Source organism: Neovison vison, chromosome 4, assembly GCF_020171115.1.
Source record: "Neovison vison isolate M4711 chromosome 4, ASM_NN_V1, whole genome shotgun sequence".
In the NCBI taxonomy this organism is placed as follows: Eukaryota; Metazoa; Chordata; class Mammalia; order Carnivora; family Mustelidae; genus Neogale; species Neogale vison.
The window spans coordinates 123,980,904-124,007,109 of NC_058094.1; the positions used below are offsets into that span (position 1 = coordinate 123,980,904).

Sequence of the window (26,206 nt, forward strand, 5' to 3'; positions counted from 1 at the left end):
TTGGATCACAATCTGGGCACAGTGAAAGCATATTAGTTTCCCACAGCTGCTCTAATAGATTACCACAAACTTGGCAGTTTAAAATAACGGAAATTTATCCTTTCCAACTTCTGAAGGCTAGAGGTCTAAAACCAGTTTCACAGGGCCCAAATCAAGGTGTTGGCAGGGCTGTACTCCCCGCAGAGGCTCTAGAGAATCTGTCTGTGACATGCCACCTCCGGCTTCCGGTGGCTGCAGAACAGCCTTGGCTGTGCATGACGCTCCAGTGTCGGCCTCTCTGCTCACGCTGCCTTCCCCTTTCCTGTGGCGGTGCTCCTTCTTTAAGAATACTCGGGAGTGCATTTAGGGCCAACCCAGATACTGCAGGACAATCTTCCCATCTCAAGATCCTCATTAATTGTATTTGTGCCATATGAAGAAACATTTATGGGCCGTGGGATTAGGATGTGCTATCTTCGTGGGCCACTATTCAGCTTAAGAAAGAAGGCATTTCCGGTAGCATTCAATAAACTTCTGTGTCCCTAAAGCTTAATTTTCCTTGTCTTTCACCAAAAGAAAAGAAAATCACAACTTTAAACAACAAAAAGCCACTTGGTCCATTTAAGGAAATTTTAAAAAGTATCAAGAACCATTTATTAGGGCGCCTGGGTGGCTCAGTGGGGTAAGCCGCTGCCTTCGGCTCAGGTCATGATCTCAGGGTCCTGGGATCGAGTCCCACATCGGGCTCTCTGCTCAGCAGGGAGCCTGCTTCCCTCTCTCTCTCTCTGCCTGCCTCTCTGTCTACTTGTGATCTCTGTCTGTCAAATAAACAAATAAAATTAAAAAAAAAAAAAGAACCATTTATTAGATGAGTAACCACACAAATGGGATAAGGAGACTAGAGAATCACTTTTCGCTTTTTTTTTTTTTTTAAAAAAAAAACCCTAGACTATTGGGCATGCTTTCTCTTCTGCTATCCTAAATATGAATCAGGTTATGTTCACTTGATACATGAAAACAATTAAAGAAAGGAGAACTAGAATCATAGCAACCTAAGGGCCAGGAGGACCATACCTCAAGTTAACAATGCTTGTTTTGGTTAGTAAGCAGCACCGCATTAGTAATTTTTGAGCGTTCCTTTTCCACAGAAGAGTACATTTTAAATAACCATGTCTCTTTCAAAACTATTCTAGAATTTTGAGGCAAAATAATGACAATGAGGTTTACGAAGCACTTACAACATGTCAGATTATGCTAAACTCTTGGTAGGCATTACCTCACTCAACCCTCCCCAGAGCTCAGGACGAGAGAACAATCCATACTCCCATTTGTGGATGAGGAGAGTCAGGCTTAGGTCACACAGGAAGTACGTGTCAGACCTGTTGGACTCTAAAGCCTGGCTGTGCCACCAGACTGTCGCTGGGATACGGTCTTGTACCATTCGTAGCCATTTTTTGGTTTATTTTGTTTAGATTAAGCTATATATATATATTTTTCCAATTTATTTATTTTCAGAAAAACAGTATTCATTAGATTAAGCTATATATTTTTAAAGGAAGTCAACAACTTTGAGTTCTGAAATGCCTAATACAAGACTAACACTGGTACACGAAAAATAAATGTGGAGTGAGCTTTGGGCCCTCTTTTGTACAATAGCTGAATTTCATTTACCCAGGCACACAAGGAGCAGAAGGCTGCATGCCACAAAACAGCCCCTAATCTTATCAATAGTAAGTCTGGGCCTCTGCTCCACCCAACTATGACCAAGCAAGTGGGATGATTCAGTTTTAACATTCTCTTCCCACGATCATCAACTCTAATGAAGAAACTAAGGGGAATGGAGAGAACAATAAAGAATGGGAAACCTGACAAACCAACGAAAACAACCACAACCACACGTTCCATAAATAGCTAAAGTCGACCAGGCAGGGAGATTTAAAGATCACAGGTGGCAGCAAGGAAGAGCTCACAGTGTGTTTAGCACCCAAAAGGGAAAGAAAGACCGTATCTTCAAATTTCTGCATATGAAAAGATTTCAGCATAAATATCACACAACGTGAATATTCAGGGGAAAATATTCAGTGGCTTCCGAGAAGCCACTCAAGACCTCATATTCCTTCTGACCCTCCTCAGTGGATCTTTTAACAACATGGACTTATTATCAAGACAAGCAAACCACCTTGACCGAAGTCCCCCAGCCAATAATCAGCGTCACGCTGTCCTTCCAGCAGAGACTGCACGGATACATATCTGGGCGAAGACTTATGTCATCCCGGGGCACATTGGTGATTCTCTGCTTGGAAGTGATGTCAAAAATCTTCACACCCTGAAAAATACAAGAGCATTAAGTATCCTCTACTCAGGAGAAGGAAAGGAGAGGAGAACTTATTAACAGCCCCTGCCACACACCACCAATAACCAGTACCGGGAAATATTGACAGTGTTTATTGAGCACCGCTGGGAGCCATGTGAAAGAAAATGCTCCACTCCACACAAACCCTGTGAGAACCCACAACAAAAGAAAACCTCTACCCTTCCTTGGGGACAAAAGAGATTTTATTAGTAGATGGCATCAGGAGCTCAAACACAACACAAATGGGAAATGGGACAGATAACCACCATTGCATTTCCAAAATGACGGACAAGTAACATTTCTAATTGTATTGTTCCACTAAAAAAAAAAAAAAAAGGAGCTTTTTTTTTTTTTTTAGAAAAGCTTTGAATGCGACAAACCACTATGTGTAAAGAAAACTATACCTGACATTTTAAAGCACTGAAATGGAAAACACCAAGCAAGCAGCTAACTAAAAATAAACCAAGAGGCCACAGGTTTGTTTACCCTTAACTGTGACCTGGGAGAAGTTTAAAAAAAGTCCTGAATAGCAAGGTGGATTCTGGGAGAGTTCTACCATTAAAACTGAATAGGACAAATTTACTAAATTATACCTTGAAATTTCAAAGGATAAGCCAGATGTCAAAAGCTAATTTTTAAAGTTTCTACTCAGCCTTTCTCATATTGAGTAAACTTTAAATAGAATGCAACACCAAAAATTACAATCTACTTTTTAAAAGGCAGGCCTCTTTTTCACCTGTGATTATATGGGGAGTAAAATGAAATCAGCAATATCCTGTACTTGTTCCACAGCAACATACTTGCCCTTGGCTAATAGGCAAATGGTATTTTCAATACCGCATTCCCAATGCAACCCTTCAATTATTAAGATGCCTTTTCATTTTCTTGGCTATTCTCCATGCCTCGGGTTTCTTACTCCAAGATAAAGTCCAGAATATGTTGGGAATTACTCTATTATGAAAGCCGAAAGCAATCTAATCTCTTTAGCCTTCCAGGTATGAGAGCAGTTGCCACTTGTATGTCTTAGAAAAGACCAGTGGCTTCTTTCCCTTTGTCACAGCTCTCCCAATGTGTCCACTTTTCTGGCTCTGAAGAAGGATCAGGAAGATGAAGATGTGATTTTACCATATTATTGGCCCAAGCAATCAGGTGGCCTCTCCACTTCACGCTCCTTATGTTCCCTTCTCCTTCGTGCAGAACAGAAGACTTCCATCTGCTCATCCAAGATCGTTCAAATAGCAGCAACTAGGGACAAATACAAAGGATGTTTAGAAACTGAGATGCATATATTAGGTTTCTTACCTTTTTTTTTTTTTTGCTGGTCCTCGGAATGTTGAAGTTACTACAAAGTCAAGCCACAAGATGGCACCAAAATACCAAAATTCATGGAGAAAAATCGTCAGTCAAGATTTGTGTCACAGAAAGTTCTTTAAATGATTGCCCAGAAGTTAATTTATTTTGTAACTGGGGATATCAAAACTTTGTAATTTTTTTCCTTAAAAATAAAATACTAGTCACAGCTTAAACTGTAATAGTCAGAAGAAGCCTGTTTTTCATTTAACCCGAGAAAAATAATTTTACAATCATGTTTGAACAGTAATTCATGTCATGAAATAAGATAAACTTGCTTTAGGATTAAACTTCTTTAAAAAGTTCATAGTTATCCAGGGTCTTTATTTTAAAAGGAAGAATCTATTTAAAAAAAAAAAAATCTGCTGGGGAGCCTGGCTGGCCCAGTCAGTTGTACATATGACTCATGATCTCAGGGTTTTAAGTTTGAGCCTCACACTGGGTGTAGAGATGGATTATAAATAAAATCTTTTTTAAAAAAAATCTGCCAGATAAATTTTATTAGATAAATTTTATTACCAAATATAACTGGTTAAAATCTCTAAGACTGGTGAAGATGTAGTTCTAGTAATTCATGCATTATTAAGGACACAGTATTTTTTTCTTGATGTACCCAATTTAAACCCCTTAAGACATTTATATAACATAACATATATAATTTATATAATATATAATTTACAATATATAACTTCATGTGTCCTTTCCCACCCCTAAAGGGGAAAAACAGGTACAAGGAGAAAGAGAATAAATTCACATTTTATTTATATTTCTCAGTAACTAGGCTCCCATAGCCAAAAGGGGCAAACACAAGACAAATAAGCACCAAAACCCTAAAATTAAGTAAGTGTCCACATTCACAAATACACCGAGAATGGTCACTTTAAAATGACATAAACATCTGAAGTTCTCTATTATCCATGAAAGGAAAGGTGGCTTCACTGGGTCCATCGTGGTGCTGGAGGGAGGTCTTTTACTGACCATGCAGTATCCCGTCTTCCCATCAGACAGATACAGAATATCCTCTTTGCTCTCAAAGATCTTCCCACCCATCTTGTCCCTTCCCAATCCAGGTTCTAAGTAAGAAATCACCACCACCACGCTTCCCTACTCCCAGTTAAAGACCCTTAGGTCCATCCTCTGTGATTTTTCCTCTCCCTCCATCATGATGCAAAAAACAGTGCCAAGGAAGTCGCTGAATAGGTTCACTATTTTGTGACAGGGTAAGTTTGAAATCTGGGGAAGGAGGAGAAAGCCTCAGATTATCCTTCCTGCTACACATTCCACTAAAGATGGGTAACCAGAAACAATTATATTAAACATGAGGAATTGATAAGATCACAATGTATATCTTCCACCTGTGGCTTGGATCTGAGGGAGGGGATTTTCAGAAGTGGGCTGGGCCCCAGAAGCACCCCATAACCACCCGCTAGGAGGAATGGCTGACTGGGTAGTGAGGAGGAAAGTGTGGTGTCGCATGCCATCAAATTCCTCTCCGTCCGATCCCACCTAGAGATGACCAATGCTGTGGGAGAGGGGAACATTCCACACTTGTGCTAGGAAAACTAAATATGCCCCCAATTCTAAATGAAGATGTCTATAAAATACGACAGAAACAAGACCTCAGTGAAGGCCACGATTTAACTCATTACAAGAAAGAGCCCATCTGGGAAGTGAGTGATAGGACAGATGCCAGCAAGCCCAAACACTTCCCGCTCAGCGTCACGGCGGTGGAGGTAAGGGGCGGCATGGGAAAATCGCACTCAGGGACACAGAGGGAGTGGTCAGCACTGGTAGCTTAACCTGAGTAGCCACTCACGCTGTCACTGGGCCACACAGCTTGGAAGGAGATAAGAGGTCTGGGGGCACTGCGGTGGGTGCCCATCAGTGGCAGGCTGTGCCCTACAAGAGATCCTCAAACTGCCTCAGTGGATACAGCAAGCAGGCTCTTAACACAAACACCAATATTTACACCCTTTGGAAGCCACTTCCCCAACAGGCAATTGTGTTCCAATTCAGGCAGGAAGGAAAACACAGAACTTCCTTCTCCTACCATGTCCAGAATAAAAGATTTGGACAAATCCTCACAAAATCTATGACATATTCACAGCAACTACAACTGTGAATACTGAATATAGACTTCTCCCAGTAAACAGGAACAAGAAAAAACACCAGCCATATGGAAGAATCCAGTATTTGAAAACAACAGGACTTATCTAGGGAATAAGGGAAATCTCCCACTCCTGATTCTACATGAATGAGACCTTCCATCAAACAGACAAGAACTTTAAAAAATAATTATTCTTCTCAGGTGACAACAAAATTAAGCAAATGAACACCAAAGGAGAAGAAACACAGAGCAAAGCTGAAACTAAAGAACAAAACAAAACAAACAAAAAAACTCTATACTCTCGAGTAAGAGAGGAAATCCAACTGTGACCAGAGCACTTTGAAAATGGAACACAAACACTGCACATCTGAACTTTAGGGGATGAAGTCAAAGTTGTAAACAGGATAAATCCATAGCTCTACAAGTCAGTAATGAGCAGAAACAGATGTGCTGTGTGAGAGGGGTGCACTAGCTACATGACAAAAACAAACACTTCTTATTGAGAGATATAAAAGGAGAGCTACATAGATGTACATTATGTTCCTGGATAATAAGACTCAAAATTCTCACTGATGAACCCAAGTTTTAGTAGTTAATCTGTGATTTTAATGGGAGCATAAAGAAAACCCCAAAGGAATTATTTATAGAACTTCCCAAAATGTTTTCAATTCATTTGAAGATATGTGAGAATAATGGGAATTTTTTTAAATGAAGCGATTTGTGGCTGGAAAGCTGGGTGTTTAGTAAAATTGTTATTCAGAACAGTACAGCAATGGTCCTATGCAGCAGGGAAGCAGGTGCCCTCAACTCACAGCCTTTCTGGAGAATCCTTTAGCACTGGGGAGTCAAAGCTTTAAAAATGACCTCAGAAGTCTGTGCCTAGAGATTTATGCTCAGAAGTTATCAGACAAGTGAGTAAAGAAGTATGTAAAGTTATTGTAACAGCTAGAAATGGACTAATGACTGGGAAATGATCGACTAAAGCGTGGCAGAGCTAGATAACCCAAGAAGAGGATGCATCTATTTATAAATGATTTTATACACCTACGTTTATTTAATGTAAAAATATGTTCAGGGCCATTAAATAAAAAAGCAGATTGCAAAATAGTATTAAATACGATGATCTTTAAATAAAATATGTGTATCCATATAGAAAAATCTGAAGGATACCTTTTAAAGTAATTATAATTCTAGAAACAGGTGATAGATTTATATATTATTTCTATTTCATGATTATTCTGCTTGGAACATGTCAATTATTTTTATGTTCACACATTGAGAGTTGAAAATCCATTCTCCAATTTTGATAATCAACATAACTTAAGAGAACAGCTGAAATAAAACAGTATCAGCAATTCAATGAAACCTAGAGAAAGAAGGAATGTTTCAGTCATAATAACTATGTGTTAGAATTAATTCGCATAAACTGTACCTACTTTTTAAATAAAACATTAACTTTATAAAAATGTTAGTGAAGTCTTGCTGCAATTCCAACCAAGACCCAAACTCAGTCCCGCTGAGCCTTTCTGCCCACCTCCTTTGTCTCTTGCTCCAGCTCCAAGGAAAACTTCCAGCAGGGGGCAGGAAGAAAAGGAGGGAGAGAAGAATTCTGAATTCAGCTGGTCTCAGGGTTGAGTCTGACCTTCCAGAGTTCTATTACAAAACACCCTGTGTACCCTGCTCTGACATGGGATCAAGAAAGCTTCTTCCTTAATATTTTTCTAGTACAGACAGCACACATCATCCTGTGGCACTGAGGAGTGCTAAAAAAAAAAAAAAAAAAAAAAAAGATGGGGGGAGGCTGATATACTGTCTTCTGGAAAGGAAAACAAATTTTAACGAATTTACATTACAGTTTTGGACATGATTTGTGTTATTTTCTGATGTTTCTCAAATAGCAGCAGATTCAATCATTTTCCCTTCATATTTTGTGGATGACAAAGAAATGATGTGTATATAAATGGCCTTCAATATATTAGGGAAGCAAATTCTTTTGTAAGTCCTCTTAATTTCTCGGTTCTGTATACATTTTAGGGTCATGCTGGTTCTATCACAGGATAACGAACACCACCCTGTATCTTGCTCACTGGCACTCATGTATACTTTTCAGACCCCAACAGGCTGCAAATGCATGGGGGAAAGAAACCACACTGACTTTGCTAGACGTACAAGGCACGATGAACAGGAGATACTGAATAGGCTTCCCTGGCCCTACCAGTCTCCTCCTTTCTTCCCTTGTCTATGCACACAGTGTGCTTGATGCAGGAGGAGCTACATCACACACCCAAGCCCGCCAGTTTCTCAGCCCATCTTCAGTTAGTGATGTCCCGAAAGCTATACTGGCATCTGCCCTGATCTCAAGAACCTAAGGGAAGGAACCCTGTGGACTGGTCCACAGTTACTACATCTTCGATGTAACAACATCCCTTGAGAAAGGGCTCATTTATATTGACTCCCTGTCCTACACCTGAAATGTTGGTCCAGTTCCCTTTGCTCAGCAGCAGAGGAGATAATCTGTGCATAACAGATCACAGATCTGGGAAGTGCTTTTAGGATTAGTCTTCCTCTATTCAGTTTAGCTGACTGTAGTTCCCTCATTTCAGGAATGCCACCTGGCCTCCCACTTGGCCCAAATGGTGATGATTTAAACTGGATTTGTGCGCTGCTGACACGCTCCCCCATCACTGCCATGCCCTCTTCTCCTGGTGGTCTAGCCTTCGCCTGCTTCTCTCCTCTCTGGTACCTCCCCTGGTCCTTAAGGCCTTATTTCTGCCTTCCCTCTCCACTCTACTTTCTTCCTTACTCATGAGTCCTACTTCCCAATCCATACATAGCAGAAAACCTTAAATGTCAGCAAGTAATTATGGAAGCATCGCCATTACTGTTCTTTGAAACTCTTCAAATACAACTAGGCAGCACCTCAGGATTTGATTTGCAGCATTGTGTGGGACCCACGGTTTCACCCAGGAGGGAAAAGGACCATCTGCTTTTTTAATCCTAATCTACGGGAAATTCAAGCAGAAACAAACTGTCTGGCAGGAATGCCAAGGAAAGTTCCACTTCAGTGATTTAAGAAATGATAAGCCGCTCTTCTTACAAACAGTCTACACTAATTTAACTACAGCAGAACTATCTGCCTGTATTTCACTAATATTTAATAAAATCCATTTCTTTCTTCTAGTCATAAAACTGCCTAGAGACCTACTGAGCACGAATGTTCTACAAAGCATTTTAGAGGGTAAGTCATTGAGTGAACTACCTTTAAAAGCAACTGGTTAATTTATTTGGTTCATCTTCCACATCCCATAATATTGAATTGTCATTATCACAATACTGAGAGCAATTTAAGCTCAATGGGAGCTAAGTACATAGAGAGGAAAAACTGTTTCCAAGAGGTCTATTTTTTGTTGGAGAAAGTATTCTAGGGCTTTATTTCCCATAAATCCACATTCTGGCAGTCAGCACTCTTGGTACTTATATTTCAATAGGAGCCCTCACATCCTCAGCAATATACTTTATTCTCCTATGTTTTGTGCTGATAAATCTATCTAGTACTTTGCTACGCTACCGAGTGGGAAGGATGCACATCCTAGAATCTTCCCCACACAGGGCGGGATTCCTTTTGGGCTGTAATAAAGCCACCGATTCTGGCAACATAACACCCATCATTACCCATCGCCCATTCTTCCCTGATGGAGGAAAGGGAGGATGATTGGCCCCTTTTTAATCATCTTGTGATCTTTCAAGTATATAAATAACTTGAGTCCTTCAGGCTTCCTACACACCGGTGGCACCGCTCGCTCTGAGGCAGACAACGGTATGGGGAAGAACGGCAGGGGTGGAGGAACCCACAGGCGAGTCCTGGACAGCAGGTGCGTTACTGTAGGAAGGACCGAGGGGCTTGGAGAAAACAGACTCTATAAAGACAAAATACCAAATCCCAGAAGATGCTGGAGCTCGAGATAATAAAACTGAGAGAAGAAAGAAAAGGAAAACCCAGCACATTAGAACATGCCAAAGAGATGAAGGACATAAGGATGGGCAGGACCTGACACAGAAAAATTTAAACATCCAGAGTATATATAAAATTTATATATATATATAATAAATATATAATTATATATAAATTATATATATAAATTATATATATTTATATATAACATATATATAAAAGATTAGAAATGAAATCCAAGAAGTCAAGAAAGCAAGTAAGAAAAAATGAGCGAGCACAGAGAAGAGCTGGGATAGTGTTGGTGGCTGCTGACAACAGGCAGGAGTCCTGGATCTGGATGGAGGCAGGAGTGACCACAAAGAGGGAATGGCAAGTGCCTCTGTCTTGCTTCCTGCTTTGGCTCAGTACCAAACTTTAACACACACAGCTTTTCCAAACACCATCCAGAAAGAACATAAAGCATGTAGGAAGAGAAAGAGAGTTTCCTGAATGTAGTATTGCTTAAATTCAGTGGTGGTTTGCGGGATGAGTTATAATCCTTCAAATCTCCTTTCCCTAGAGGTAATTTAGTGTGTTTAAAAGAGGTTAAATATGGGTCCAAAACTGCTACCACAGGAAGTCTCTGTACCCAGACGTATTTCCAGGGCTTGCTTGACAGACCACTTGCTTCCGAGCAATGTCTGAGTAAACACAACACAACACCAATGCAACGCAGCTTTTGGACAAAAGCCCTTGAAGTTAACCAATCCCGTGAAAACCCTTTGAAATTTGAGAAACATCCTACTGACATCAGGTAGCAGTCAATTCAGTGACCAAGAATTCCAAGCTACAGGTTCAATGAAAACAAAAAGAAGCTAAACACTAGAGGTGACATGTAGGAGCACTTTCCTTTATATTAAAAACTGGTGATGACAGATAGACAGAGATCTGTGTATCCACCTGCCCATCAATGTGGGTTTAGCAGTTACCTGTGGCTACATGTGAGGGAGGCTCCTACTTAAACCAGCAATCTGCAATTTCTGCATAGGCAAATGCACAACTGCAACTATGATTTAATTTAAAAGTAAATAAGGTATTCTGAAATAATTTTACCACTTAAAAAAAAAACTTCCATTATGGGTCCCACAGACTTAACAGTGCTGGTGGTCAAGCCAAACACTTTGGGTCTGTTTTTTAATTTGCAGCTGTTTAAGGATACATTTCCTGGGGCTGGTGTTAAGGTTGAAGCCATTAGCAGCAGCGTAAACACAAAAGTCATCCACTGGGTGATTAAACTTGAGTTAATGCTCTGTGCGATGCATAAGGATCTCTAATTTTAAATACGCATTATCTTAATCACAGATGACTGGAAGCATATCTTCACCTGGTGGGGATTATGAAAAATATAAAAACTGCCAAGTCTTGAGGAATGGAAAAAGTCACCTGATCACACACCTGATTTACGTGTTAGAACAAGCACTTCACTCAATTGAAAGTAAAGCAGAAGGGGAAAAAATAAAGAAAAGGGCACTGTCTGCAGAATAAACGAAGTCTCCTGAACTTGCCCTTCAGAGGGCACATTGTTCTGTCCTTGACAGCCTCCATGCAAGTGGGAGAGCTGATGGTTTGAGAGCAGACTCACATGTATGTAGGAGCTTCTTTGTGCCCTCTTTTTACAGACTTCAGTGTCTACTCTAAGTCTCATTATGTCTCCTATATAATGCCTCCCTGGGAACAAGAATAATTATTCCAGATTTAGCCAAAATTGGAGAAAAGGCTGCAGGCTATTCAGTAAGCAGCAATAATTTGTGCTCAAACTGACAATAAATATCAAATGGACAGTCTTCTTGTCCTGGCTTCTATGGTAATATTAAAAGCTGCGCCAAGCAAAGAATACAATCAGACAAATCACAAAGGAAGATATATAAGTGGCCAGTAAATAAAAATGTTTGAAATTGTTAACAATTCAAAGAAGTTACAAAACAGAACAATGGACTATCTTTCTTTGTATATCAAAACTGGCAAAGAAAATGTGGAGAAACAGGTAGCCTCATACACAGCTGGTGTAAACTGGTATGCTTCCTCAAATGCAACTTATGTGGTGGTATGCATCTAAATCCTGAAAAATAATCAGGACCTCTGACTCAGTAATCCCAAACCTGGGAATCAGAGCTAGTGCCAGTTCATGTCCAAAGATTTCTAGCTTCAGTACAGCATGATTTATGATAACTAAAACCAGGATACAACTTAATGGTCTTAACTAGGAGTTAAGAAAAATTAAATAGATTAATAGGATGTAATATTCTATAACCATTAAAAATGCCTGAATTAAGTTAGACTTCAACAGTGTAGGTAATTTCATGTGATTTACAATGTTAAGTTAAGCAGAGATCCAAAATATTGAGGTTACTTTAAATATTCTTTTATTATTGCCTCTTCTTACAAAAATAATGCAAGTATCTTTTTTTTTTTTAAAGGAGTTATTCATGTATTTGATAGCATGCATGTTGCAAGCACAAGCAGACTCAAGGTGGGGTTCCATCCCAGGACCCTAGGATCATGACCGGAACTGAATCCAGAGGCTCAGCCAACTGAACCACCCAGGTGCCCCAATAATGCATGTTTTCTTAAAAAAATAAAAAAATTTTAAAAAGGGGGGCAGTAATCCAGATGGCCAACAGACACATGAAAAAGTGCTCCATATCACTCGGCATCAGGGAAATACAAATCAAAACCACAATGAGATATCACCTCACACCAGTCAGAATGGCTAAAATCAGCAAGTCAGGAAATGACAGATGCTGGCGAGGATGCGGAGAAAGGGGAACACTCCTACACTGTTGGTGGGAATGCAAGCTGGTGCAACCACTCTGGAAAACAGCATGGAGGTTCCTCAAAATGTTGAAAATAGAACTTCCCTATGACCCAGCAATTGCACTACTGGGAATTTACCCTAAAGATACAGACGTAGTGATCCAAAGGGGCACGTGCACCCGAATGTTTATAGCAGCAATGTCCACAATAGCCAAACTATGGAAAGAACCTAGATGTCCATCAACAGATGAATGGATCAAGAAGATGTGGTATATATACACAATGGAATACTACGCAGCCATCAAAAGAAACGAAATCTTGCCATTTGCGACAACATGGATGGAACTAGAGCGTATCATGCTTAGCGAAATAAGCCAAGCGGAGAAAGACAACTATCATATGATCTCCCTGATATGAGGGAGTGGTGATGCAACATGGGGGCTTAAGTGGGTAGGAGAAGAATCCATGAAACAAGATGGGATAGGGAGGGAGACAAACCATAAGTGACTCTTAATCTCACGAAACAAACTGTGGGTTGCTGGGGGGAGGGGGGTTGGGAGAAGGGGGGTAGGGTTATGGACATTGGGGAGGGTATGTGCTTTTGGGTAAATTGGAAGGGGAGATGAACCATGAGAGACTATGGACTCTGAAAAACAATCTGAGGGGTTTGAAGTGGCGGGGGGGTGGGAGGTTGGGGTACCAGGTGGTGGGTATTATAGAGGGCACAGCTTGCATGGAGCACTGGGTGTGGTGAAAAAATAATGAATACTGTTTTTCTGAAAATAAATAAATTGGAGAAAAAAAAAAAGGGGGGGGGGCAGTAAATGCCATGGAAATGCCACTCATTATCCTGCCCAGACATTGTTAAAGTTAATATTACTAATATTGCCAATAATTTCAGAGGTAGCCTTTCACGAACATTTCAATATACACAATTACATTTCTACAAAAAAAAAAAAAAAAAAAAGAAATCAGAGTACATACATACTTTTGTAAAGTACCTCCACACAAGCAATCTAGCAAATGTCGGGCATTTTATTCGTTGCAACTGAGAAAGAGAAAAGCGGACAGCCAGGAGTTGGCCAGGCACTCACAGCTAGCCTTGGTGCTCTCTGGGTGAACATAAACAATTTTACAGAACACCAACATCAGACAAAGCCTCGTGACCATGAAAGAGCAGGACAAAAACAAGACCACTCCATAAGCATGTCTGAACACAGACAAAATATGAACATTTTCCAAGCCACATAAATGATCAAATATCTCCCTATCCTGGCTAAAATGAGAGACTGCTGCTTCTTTACCAATGATATTTTTAGCCTTGATTCTTTCCTCCTCCTAGACAAGATTTATTAACATACCCAACTGTAGCATTACTCTTACTTCCTGAAAACTGAAAGGAAACAAACAACAGGGGAGCAACTGCAAAGGCAAAGGAGGGCAAAATTACCTAACAGTGATACATACATACATATACACATACATGTTCTTCCCCCTCAAAAGGCTTGATAATATTTTATCTCATTTTCCTGTAAAAATCACCATTCTGATTCATAGTCTAATGGATCAACTGCTTTCCACCAACAGCATGCCACCCATCTACTTTTGGAAATACGCTGTATGCCATTCCTAAAATCCAGGCACTGTGTGTTCACAGCTCCTAGCGTGGACCCTGACACAAAGTTGTGTTCAAGAAGCAGAGATTTGGGCAAAACAGTCCTGTGAAAAGCCTGTGATTCAGCTTTTATCGATGACGACAACCTACAATACTTGCAGCTAAGATGCCTTTGTTTTAATAGCTATATCTTAAAAAAAGAAAAAAACCTCCCAAAGTTAATGACAGTATTTACACATCTTTTATATAGGTAGACAACACCTCTCAGTGTTCATGACAGTCAAGGTATTAAACCTCACAAGAAAACAATGAGCAATCTGAAGCAGGCAATTATTCTTACACAGTCATTAACTACTCAAAATACTTAAGAAAAACCACAGCACTCTCAGCACGCAAAGGAAGATAGTTTCAGTAAGGAGCAAAGGATGGTTTGATTGCTCCAGGAAGACAGATGGCAAACTGACGTCAGAATTAGGGGGAAGCTGCAAACAATATGGAAATATGACGTATGGAAAGGTGAGCTGAACTCATGAAAGAAAAAAGCTTCTATTGTCAAAAGGTTTTTGATGGATATGAAACAAGAGAGATCCCTGAAGAAAACAAAGCTTCCATGACTCCATCTCAAAGACTCTGGGAATCTGACATGTTGATATCAAAAAAGCAATGAATATTTGAAACAAGTGAACCTGGTTTTGAAAGCAGTGAAGAATGCCTATCGACACTGAAATGATTTCTACTTTAAGAACTGGGTTTCTGGGGCGCCTGGGTGGCTCAGTGGGTTAAAGCCTCTGCCTTTGGCTCAGGTCATGATCCCAGGGTCCTGGGATCGAGCCCCGCATTGGGCTCTCTGCTCAGCAGGGAGCCTGCTTCCTCCTCTCTCTCTGCCTGCCTCTCTGCCTACTTGTGATCTCTGTCTGTCAAATACATAAATAAAATCTTTAAAAAAAAAAAAAAAGAACTGGGTTTCTATTTTTAGCTTCAGCAAGTTCAGTAGGGTACAGAAAAAGACCGCCAAAATATACTTTTATGACACAGCTATTTCATGATTTGGTTTTTACATACCTAAAAAAATGTTTGTGAAGGTTATACTTGTGTAGTACTTCTTATTAATTTTTTTAAATCAATTTTGGTATGTGTAGAACATGAAATGAATTTCTAGTAATGGTACCACAATTTATAACATAGTACTTGAAGAAATGAAGGTATTTATGTATGATGGCTCAACATCCAACTGTAAATTTGGATGTAAATTTGGTAGCTACCTACGGAGTAACGCGTGACAAACGTTTGCACGTATAAAGCTGCCATGTGACCATTTGCAGAAACATCACCCCCTGAGATTCACTGGACAACAAACCGAGCAGGATAACTGATAGTCAAATCCCTTTTGGCCCCAAGAATCCTAGCTCCAACATCAGCAGAAGATAGCAAACACGGAAGGAAGCACCTTTCCATGTTATGTTTAGTGGATCACTGGGCTGTCAGGATTCTAGAAAGATCCATATTAGTACAAAAAGGCACTCTATTGAATCCCATTCCAGAAAGGATGCAGAAGGCAATCTGGAAAGAGAGAAAAAAAAAAAAGAATGTACTCTGAATTTGCAGATCACTGTTGGAAACTTACAGAAGCTAGCTAATGCTACCACCTCTGTCCTTTGGGAAAAATCTGCCATGAGCCTTCAGCAAAGTGTTTCTCCTCATTTCATGCACACAGACCCTTTCTTGTTCTCTGACTGACATTTTCTAGCTTACAAAGCAACCTGTCCCTGCGGCCAGGTCCCCTCATTCTATCCCACCACAACGCCAAACAGCTGACTATCTCATTTCTAAAAATGAACTTGGCTGCAAACAGCATTGTGACAATTTAATAATTTGTCAGAGTGGTAGAACCAACTATTATGAAGTGTATTTCAGAGTTCAAAGGTAAAGGTTGTAGGAAGCGGAAGTTTATCTGCTGACAGAGAAAACCGAGCAATTAAAAAAAAAATCCAGGTGAGAACTGCTTGGCAGACTTATTTCTAAAATAGAAACCTCATTGTTATGTTCATGTATTAGAATTTTTGCCACACAAGAGGTTACACTTTAAAAAAAAATCCATAGGGTCACACGTTTGAAAGCTCTCTCCAATAGCACTTTCAAGAGATGTGCTTTTTCTTTCTTTTTTTTCCCTTCAACATGGAAACAAAACAGAATTTGGAATAAGCTTTTTATGCTCATGTGTCAAGCAGGGGAGTCCATAAATCCAGCTCTGGCATTCAACTACTGAGAAGTTACCTTGAAAACCTAAAATAAAAGTTTATGCCACACAGAACTACACCTCCTCCGCCTAGTCCCTGATGGATAAGGAGCTATCTCTAAAGACCTAAAAAGCCGGAACCTTAAAAAGGAAATAATGACAAATGTGTCAAACTGTAGTCTCGAGTTTTTTCTGCTATATTGCTGTTTTGCAGGGCTATTCTGAACTGTATGTTGCAATGACTTGAAAAAATGTTTTCACAAAAATCACATTTTTAATAAAGCCAAACAACTAAAATATTAAATTAGACATCTCTTATTTTTTCTTATAAATATCCCCCTGTAGGACTTCCATTTTCCTCATTTCGCTGCTTAGTCTCTGTGCTCCTTTCACCATTGTTTACAGAAGTTGACATATAATTCAAAGACTGATTTAGCATCAGTCTAGGGAAGATCAGTGTTCTTAAGGGTTAAAAATGCCTTTACTCCATACTGCACCTTCATCTGGCTAGAATAATTTCTCTTTCAAAGGCGGAAGGTCATAACCTCTCAGTGACACGATATTTGTTTTTACTCTCTCTTCTCCCTGTAGGATCCACCATCTGCTCTAAACAGAGAGGTCTTGATATATCTACAATATATGATTATCACAACGTTATCACCATTTGCTAAATGCTGGACTCTTCAAACTTGCTCAGCTTTTTATGGTGCTAGTTGAAAACTGCAGTTGGAAAGATCGGAGCTGCGGCTGGGCCGGTGTCATTTTGTTTTTCTCATTTTTCAAACATATAAAATGCCAGAACTTTGTTATAAAAAAGGCAGATCCTCCTAAAAACTTGCCAACACTTTCAAAATGAAAATGATCATTTCACAGTAGTGCCCCCCTTTTATTGTCACCCTCTCAAAGCCTTTTTCTTAGTTTTTTAAAATCAAAGATACATTCCTTAATGAAATCAGGAATATTTCCTGAAATATTTTCAACTAAATAAATGTATTTCACAACAAACAAAACACACCAATGCCAAAACCATGCAGCATAAGTGATCTTTAAAAGTGTACACCAGGGGCACCTGGGTGGCTCAGGGGTTAAGCCTCTGCCTCTGGCTCAGGTCATGATCTCAGGGTCCTGCGATCAAGTCCCACATTGGGCTCTCTGCTCAGTGGGGAGCCTGCTTCTCCCCTCTCTCTCTCTCTGCCTGCCTCTCTGCCCATTTGTGATCTCTCTGTCAAATAAATAAATAAAATCTAAAAAAAAAAAAGTATACATTATACAAACACAGAAGGAAGAAATTGCTCTGGGGATTTCTGCAAACCACACCAAACTGGTGCACATTTTGGAAATCTCCAGCTAGTTAATTGCATACAAAGTGGTCATTACAGTTTATTGAATAAACACTGCTTTTTTATTGCTTAATATATACATATTTATATAAGACACTTAATGGATCCAGAGAAATCAGTCGATAGTTTGCATGTTCTAAGTCCCTGAATGGAAGACACATTTACATAGCAAAGTTTCTTAAGTCTCTAATGTAGATAAGAGAAATTATGATGGCTTTTTAAAGAGAAATAACTCAAAATCAAAATGTTTTAGGAGTAGCTAATTTGTTCGTCATCCCATAAATAATTACAGCAAAACTAGTCACTCTAAAATCTAAAAAGGGTATTGGTGCAAGTACAAGTATACACAGATCTAGAAAACTGGAAGTCCAGAAATAAATGCTAATGTTTACGATTAACTGATACTTGACAAAGAAGCCAAGACAATGGCAAAAGAATAATTTTTTTCAAGGAGGCTGGAGCAACTGGATATCCATATGTAAAAGAATGAGCTTGGACTTCTTCCTCATACCATACACAAAATTAACTCAAAAAAATTCTAGACCTAAAATTAACAGAACTACATAACTCTTAGAAAAAACACAGGCATAAATCTTCATGACCTTGAATCAAGCAATGATTTCTTAGATAAGACACCAAAAGGAAAGTGTCAAAAAAAAAGGGAGGGGGTTAATGTGACTTTATCAAAATCTAATACCTTGATACCTCACAGGATACCATCAGTAAATTGAGACGACAGGTCATAGACTGGGAGAAAATATCTGTAAATCATATATTGACAAGGGACATGTATACACAATATCTAAATAACTTTTCATTAGTGTGTAATAGAAAGGCAAATAACCCAAACAAAAAATGAGCAAAGAATTGAAAGAGACATTTCTCCAAAGATATACAAATGGCCAAGAATCACATGAAAAGATGTTCAACATCATTACTCATTAGAATCAAAACAATGAGATACTACTTCACACCCACATGGCATAATCAAAAAGACAGATAACAATGTTGGTGGGGTGACTGGGTAGCTCAGTTGGTTAAGCATCTATGAAGGTCATGGTCATGAACCCAGGGTCCTGGGACTGAGCCCCACATCAGGCTCCCTGTGCAGCAGGGGGAGTCTGCTTCTCCCTCTGCCCCCCCGCCCCGCTTGCTCTCTCTCTCCCAGCCAAATAAAATCTTTAAAAAAATGAATGTTGTGAGAATATGGAGAAACTGAAACCTCCATATATTGCTAATGGGAATGTAAAATAGTGCAGCCACTTTGGAAATAACTGACAACTGAATTGTATACTTTAAACTGGTAACTTTATGATAAGCAAATTATGTATCAATAAAGCTATTCAAAATTTTAAAAAATTGAAAATAAAAAAATCTTAAAAATGATTTTATATCACTTACAATGACATGTAATCATGATTCTTCACATCAAAATAGCACACATAAACACTTTTATCAATCCCAATATACTTAGCCCTTTATATAATACATTAGACCTTTAGTGTGTTTTTTGAAATTATTTTAATCCAGAAATTCTAACTTAATAACATTTTTTAAGAGTCTGGTGGGTATTATAGAGGGCACGGCTTGCATGGAGCACTGGGTGTGGTGAAAAAATAATGAATAATGTTTTTCTGAAAATAAATAAATTGGAAAAAAAAATTAGGAAAAAAAAAAAAAAGAGTCTTTCACCAGATGACCTGAATTGTTTTTATTTTACTTTCATCTTATACACACATAATTAAATATCTTTTTGTGCTTGAGAAGAAATGTTTACAGATGCATTTCTGAAGAACTGAATAGGAAAAAAAGGAGAAATCACAATGCTCTCTCATAAAACAATGAACATAAAACACACTATTAAGTAGTCAATGATAACCAAAGAGATGAACCAAAGCCCTGACATTCTTGTCCGTTCAGCATTTGGTACTTCTACTTACCATACCGCCTATCGCAATGTTTATCTTTATATGAATTCCAATGCTTCCCATATTCGCTCACCCACACTTGGACTACTTGGTTGTCTACACAATGCTCATGAATCTACTCACTGAGCTCTGGCCCAAACAGCCACATCCACACTCTCCTTCCTACAGATGTCTGTAAATGATATCAAATGCTAAGTCGAAGGATGAAGAATACATAATAGACACAGTTCACCCAGGCATCCTGCAGGTGGACAAGACATCCATGTAGTAATACTACTATGGCAAACTTGATGAGGCCCCAGGTAGCCCCACAGTACAAGAGCTATTACTAAACTTCAAGAATAACCAGGTCACTAAGAACGCAAATTAATACGGAAAAATTCCACCTTCAGAGTCTGAGTCCACCACTTGGACATCAAGTCCAAGTCGTATTAGTTCCATGTTCTTCACACAATACCTTCAAGAAAGAGGGGACAATTGTAAAATTTCTAACTCCTAAAATTGGAAACTGGAATACAGAACTGGCACCCTACACTAGGAAAATACTTAAACCAGAATGATTTATCAATTTTAAGGATATGAGGGATTATTATTAAGAAGGCATCTGAGGGTGCCTGGGTGGCTCAGTTGGTTAAGCATAGGCCTTTGGCTTAGATCAGGAGTGTTGGGCTCCCTGTCTAGTGAGGAATCTGCTTCTCCCTCTCCCTCTGCTGCTCCCCCTGCTTGTGTTCTCCGATATAAAATTAAAAAAAAAAGGCAACTGAAGCAGATTCTTCAGCCCCAGTCAAGCCTTCAGATGACCATAGCCCCAGCCAAAATGTAGGCTGGAGCCTAGGGAGAAACTCTGAGGCAGTGCTACGAAATAAACCACTCCATAATTTCTGAACTGAGATAGTAAAGTTTATTTTTTTAAGCCACTTAAAAACAGAAACATACAAAAATCACTCAGCAATTTTCATCTCCATGCAGTCTTAAGCAAAAATGCAAGGATTTAAATTATAGCAGAGTGAATTTATGCTGTATCTCACCTAATATTTAACTAGAAAAGCATTTAATGAATAAATACTTTAGTAAGAGGAATTTTAAAGCTACTCCTTCCTGAGGTCAACAAAAACAAGTGAGATAGTTGGTTTTATATTTGTTTTTTCCCCCCAGTAATGAATCAGCTGCAGATCTAAGCTAGAGAATGTTAGATTAAATCTGTAATTCCTACTGACTGATCACACAGACATTTTTAAAGTGAGGCTGATGAGGCTTAAGGATAACCATAAGCTGGGCTTTAGGAAGGAAGATGCTGCCTGGCTCCCAACCAGAAATCAGAGCTGGGTCAATGTGGTCTTCATGCTGTGGAACAGAATCGGGATCTATAGCACCTGCAATGGGCTCCCATCACAATGAGCTAAAACCAGTGTTTGATAAATACGAAGTAATGACTAGTATGCTCTCCTGCCCCACCAGTCTATGAGGCAGCAAACCAAAGGAAAGCAACAGATAACTACCATAAAACATTCAAAAACCATTTGGTAGCTGAACCTCCAAGTAGCCATTCGAAAGGCATACACTGCTACAGAAATAACCACAGACCACCTCATTTTCAGTTTGGAACTCAGGTTCCAAACTGGATATGAAGTAATATTCAACGTTCCAGTACACTAACAGTATTTTTGTTATAAAAATGGTTTTAAAATATCACTGGTTAATAAAAATAGAAAAAAAATTAACTTGACTTATCCTATAAGCAGGAAGATTCTTTAACTTTACAATTTACTGTATCGATACATAAACATGTAAATGTACAAAAGAATTACTTTCCTCTCAATTTTTAAGTAGCACTAAGACAATGAAAACACGCCAGAAATAGGTCAGTAAAAAAAGCCATAATTGTTCCAAACTTTATCAAGGCCTGCAAGAGACTTCTACAATGAGAGCTAAAAATGTGAGTTTAATTGTTCTTTTATTATTTTTAAATGCTATTTTTTTGTTTGTGGAAGGGATATTTCAAAGCACTAGATGTTAGTTCTAGTGACAGCTCTGTTTTTCTTGCTCTGTATCTACTCCAAAGAAACACATGAGGTGAGAAGCACTGAGGTCTCAGATTCCCCAAAAGATGATGGTCTTACAATTTCACCACACTGGTCTTTCTCAAAATTTCTCTGAATAGTCAAACATTAAAAATATTATGGATAAATTAAAAACCAAACCGAACCTCCACGTCCACCCCAAGTCACTATGTAATGGCAGACACAAAGCGTTTACCTTCTTTCCTCCAGTCACAAACTGCTTGCAGCTGGATCTCACGAAATGCGGGTGCACGGCAATGATCTACAAGGAAATGAGGACCCATCACTGGTTTAGGAGTTACAGTTAAAGAACAGAATGAAAATTCTATATACATGACAGGAAGCAATAATCTAAAAATTATCCTGATAGCTAGGGAAGAAGTAATCTATTCAGGTAATAGTCTGCAACTGAGGACATCTGAGTTTTTGCTCTTTTGTGAAAAGATCTCTCCTGTGAAGCCAGGTCAAAGCTAAACAATGAGAGTGAATTAGTTCTAGTTTCTGGCTGAGTGAGGTTTCTCTGAGGAGGCATCCCCTCTCTAGGCTCAACTGAGGCAACAAGATGCCACAAATGTTTGTAACTGAGAGGATTCATAGAATAAACCCAGAGAAAGTACCCAGCCATCTCCTTGTCCCGGATGCCTTCCAATGATTTGAGGGCACCAACTGGAATAGGTGGGGCTGGTTTTTATCTTATTCAACTGTGGTTATCAACTTTGTGTTTTTAGGGCCAATCTCTATCCGGAGCTCCACATTCATGTTTCTGAAACATCCATACCATTTTCACCAGATGTACGAGTTATCTGAACTCAAGACATAATTAGCAACGTCCTGACTCAAAACATCCCTTCCTGCAACTGATGGCATCCCCATGTACCAGCACCACAGCAAGAACCAGCTCCTGCCTTCTCCCTCACCCCATCCAACCCTTCACAATGGCTTGCAGTCAAGTCGACCTCCTATCGGCTTTCTACATTCCCGTCTTCGACTTCCCCTTGAATACTCCCGATGCTCTTGTTACTGAGGTCCTGTGATGCCCTGCCTCGAGGACATCACTAGCCTCCTAAATTGCCTTCGGCCTGCAGTCCCTCTCCTGCTTAAATCACCCTCCACGCTGCTGGAGATGCCTTTGGAAAACACATATCAGATCCTATCTCTCCTTTACCTGTTGATCAATAAGGGTTTGAATAACCAAGTGAAAACAGTGAATGACCTCTCCCTTCAACAACTCTAATCGTCACTTTACTGACCATAACTATTTTCTAAGACCGCTCTTCCTGCCGCACAGCTATCAGCCCTCCAATCTATACTGTATATAGTCGTCATATTCATTTTCCTTAAGCATAGCTCAGTTTATGTCACTTCTCTGCTCTTAAACATTCAATAATTTCTCCTCATCTACCACATGGAGCCTAAATTTCTTAGCCTGAAAACAAAAGCAGCCCCAATTTGCCTGTACGGCTCTCCTGCCAAGTCAGTGTTTTATGTGCCATCTAAACTAGGCTTTTTTTGCCACTTCCTGAACACAATTTGAACTTTCTGGCCTCTCCGTTTATATTACATTGTTCTTCCACATGGAAGCCAGTTTCTCTGTCTGCCCTGTCCATTTATTAAAGCCCACCCAAATATCACTCCCGCTGTGAAGCCATCACTGATACAGACAACTAAAAGTAACTCCTCTCGGCTTTGGACTCCTTAATATTGCTTGTACCTCTTTGAGTCTTTAATCGCAGACTGTGTATACGTATCCTCTCACTCTCTACAAGAAAAGATTCCTGGGGCAGACTGACAGCACAGTCGTATAACAAACATCCTGTGCTCTTTTATGCCATCAAATGGTATCTAGTGCTTCCTTAAGTGTTGAAGAGATGCTTACTGACCAAATTAATCCAACACTGGTAGGGCTCAAAGTGGTGTAATCCCTACTGCCTCCACTGAGAAAGCCCTTAGAAAAATTAAAACTGACTGTATACTTACTTTAATGGGACAGTCAAAAGTCTCATGAAATTCTTCTCCAGAATACAGTCCAAACACCTGCACCTGAAAAGTAAAATGGATCCTGTCAGTTCACCCTGACAGCAACAAAGGCTGCTGATTCAGTAAGAATACAAACTATTGATTTTAAAAAAAAAGCAGAATATGTAATAATCTAAGGCCCCTGTGATCTCTATTAACTATCCAATGAAAACAATTCTATCAGGGCGAGAGTACTCCACTGCAATTAAGGTTTTATTAGCATCTCATGGATAGAGTTCCCTTTACTCACCACAAATTTGTTTTATTAAATGGATGCCAGCTTTTAAAAACGAACTAGATACGAATAGGTTATTAATATTCTTTTATGAACTTCCCATAGGCTCCCCTAAAGGAATTACTTTTTCCTTCCCTTGAAGGAAAAAGGTCCTTCTTTTTTGAGTCATATATATATAATCAACCTTGCAGATCAATGTGGCAAGAGATTAGGTGAACCGCACTTCATTTATAATCTTACACTGAATCTAGTGCGAGTGTATAACTTAAGATTTAAGTTTCTTTCTTTTTTTTTCTACTTACCATCTAACAACCTTAAAGTTGTTCCAGACTACTTTATCCATACTAAATCTCTGAGTGGTTTACTTAAAAATGGAATAATACATATTGCAGAGGGTACAAATCATAAATTCACAGCTTGATAAACTTTCATGACCTAACCACATCCCTGCAGACACCATCCAGATCAAGAACTAGAACCCAAGAAGCGCCTCTGTGTTTCTTTGTATTCTTCGTCCACCTAACAAATGAGCCACTACTCTAAAGTCTATCACCACAGATGAACTGTACTGGTGTCTGAATTTTTTATACACAGGAACATGAATTATTTCACTGGTTTCTTTCACTCACCATCTTCCTTACAAGATTTATCCAACTGTTACGTGTAGCAGTAGCTGGTTCTTTGTCATTGTTGTATAGTATTCCAGTGTATGAATGTACCATAATTCATGTGTCCGCCTTTTGTTGATCATTTGGATTGTTTCCAAATTGGGGCTATTATAAATAATGCTGCTATGTACACTCTTTACAAATCTTTTGGGACACTAAGATACACATTTGTGAAGAGTACGTAAGTAGGAGTGGAACTGTTGTCATAGGCTATGCATCTGTTCACATTTAATAAACAGCCAAAGCATTTCGCAAAGGGGTTTTGATCAATTTTCACTCTCATCAGCAGAGCTTAAGATTCCAGGGGCTCTCAGATACTTGGAGATATTAGGGGCACCTAGAATTACTTCCCAGCACTTGGGAAATTCTTCTAGTCTCTAGAAGAGGGGTATTATTTCTTCCTTAATTTTGTAAGAATTCACTAGTGAAGCCATCCAGGGTGGGGTCTATGTGAGAAAGTTTTAATTACAAATTCAAATTTTTAAGTAATTATAAAACTAGTCAGACTTTTGATTTCTTCTTGTTTTCATCTTAGTAAGTTGTGAGTGGTTCATTTTTGCGAGTTCGAAGAAGAAAATTTACTTGTGATACAATTTTTGGAGACAAATTCATTCATGAAGAGATAAAATTGTTAAGGGCAACCATTTTGTGACTACTGTTTTTTTACATCCTGTGCCAAGTATGTTTTCTGGGTTCCAACAACAGCACATGGTACACTGTAACAAAGAGGGTATATGATTTTCCCCAAGGAGGTCTGTTGAAGGTATTCTTGATGTGATCCCTGGATACTAATGGCCAGACCCTAGTTCTGGTGGGATGGAATGGTATTTTAATTCATTTAAAATTTGCTTAAATTGGGGTGCCTGGGTGGCTCAGTGGGTTAAGCCTCTGCCTTCGGCTCAGGTCACAATCTCAGGGTCCTGGGATTGAGCCCAGCAACAGGCTCTCTGCACAGCAGGGAGCCTGCTTCTCCCCCACACTGCCTCTCTGCCTACTTATGATCTCTCTCTCTCTCTCGAACAAATAAATAAAATCTTAAAAAAATAAAATGTATTTAAATTATTTATTAAATTTATTTAAAACTTACTTAATTATAAATATTTAAATATTTAATTATATGTAGCTAGCACTGAAAATCCTGCCCTGCCTCATGCAGTCCTTATAGCAACACTGGTAGGTATGATAGCAAACACCATTATGCCTACTAACCAGGTGAGACTGCAGAAAAATAAAGGACTTGGCCAAGGTTGTAAGAAGCAAGAAGAGTTTTCCAAGCCCCTATTCTCTTACACACTAACGTTATATGAGACAGTTTAAAATATGGAAATAAGATATCTTTTTACAGAAAGTGTAGGAAAAGTGGAACCAGAAAGGGAATGATGGAATGATAGAGGATTTTTGAATGTTTTATCAAAAACCTCAAATATTTACCAAAATAAAGGGAAGGTGAATGTCAGACTCTGTATTAGGCAACTCTATGATCAAAGCTGAAACTAAATGAAGCAGACCATTCATTCCAAAGGATAAGATTTCTTCTGGCTACAAGAGGGTAAAGGTGATTTTAAGAACAAAAG

The 26,206-nt window shown here is 39.1% G+C and overlaps 1 protein-coding gene across 1 annotated transcript in view; it reads right to left on the bottom strand.

Moving 5' to 3' along the window:
* VPS41 (VPS41 subunit of HOPS complex) overlaps positions 1 to 26,206 on the bottom strand; it is a 179,112-nt gene that overhangs the window by 71,568 nt on the left and 81,338 nt on the right. Inside the window, exons 6-9 of the mRNA XM_044245645.1 lie at positions 23,691 to 23,753; positions 21,910 to 21,975; positions 3,458 to 3,577; positions 2,159 to 2,305 (exon numbers count right to left, since the gene is read on the bottom strand). Of these exons, the coding sequence (XP_044101580.1) occupies positions 2,159 to 2,305; positions 3,458 to 3,577; positions 21,910 to 21,975; positions 23,691 to 23,753 (396 nt within the window). The remainder of the gene's footprint in view (positions 1 to 2,158; positions 2,306 to 3,457; positions 3,578 to 21,909; positions 21,976 to 23,690; positions 23,754 to 26,206) is intronic.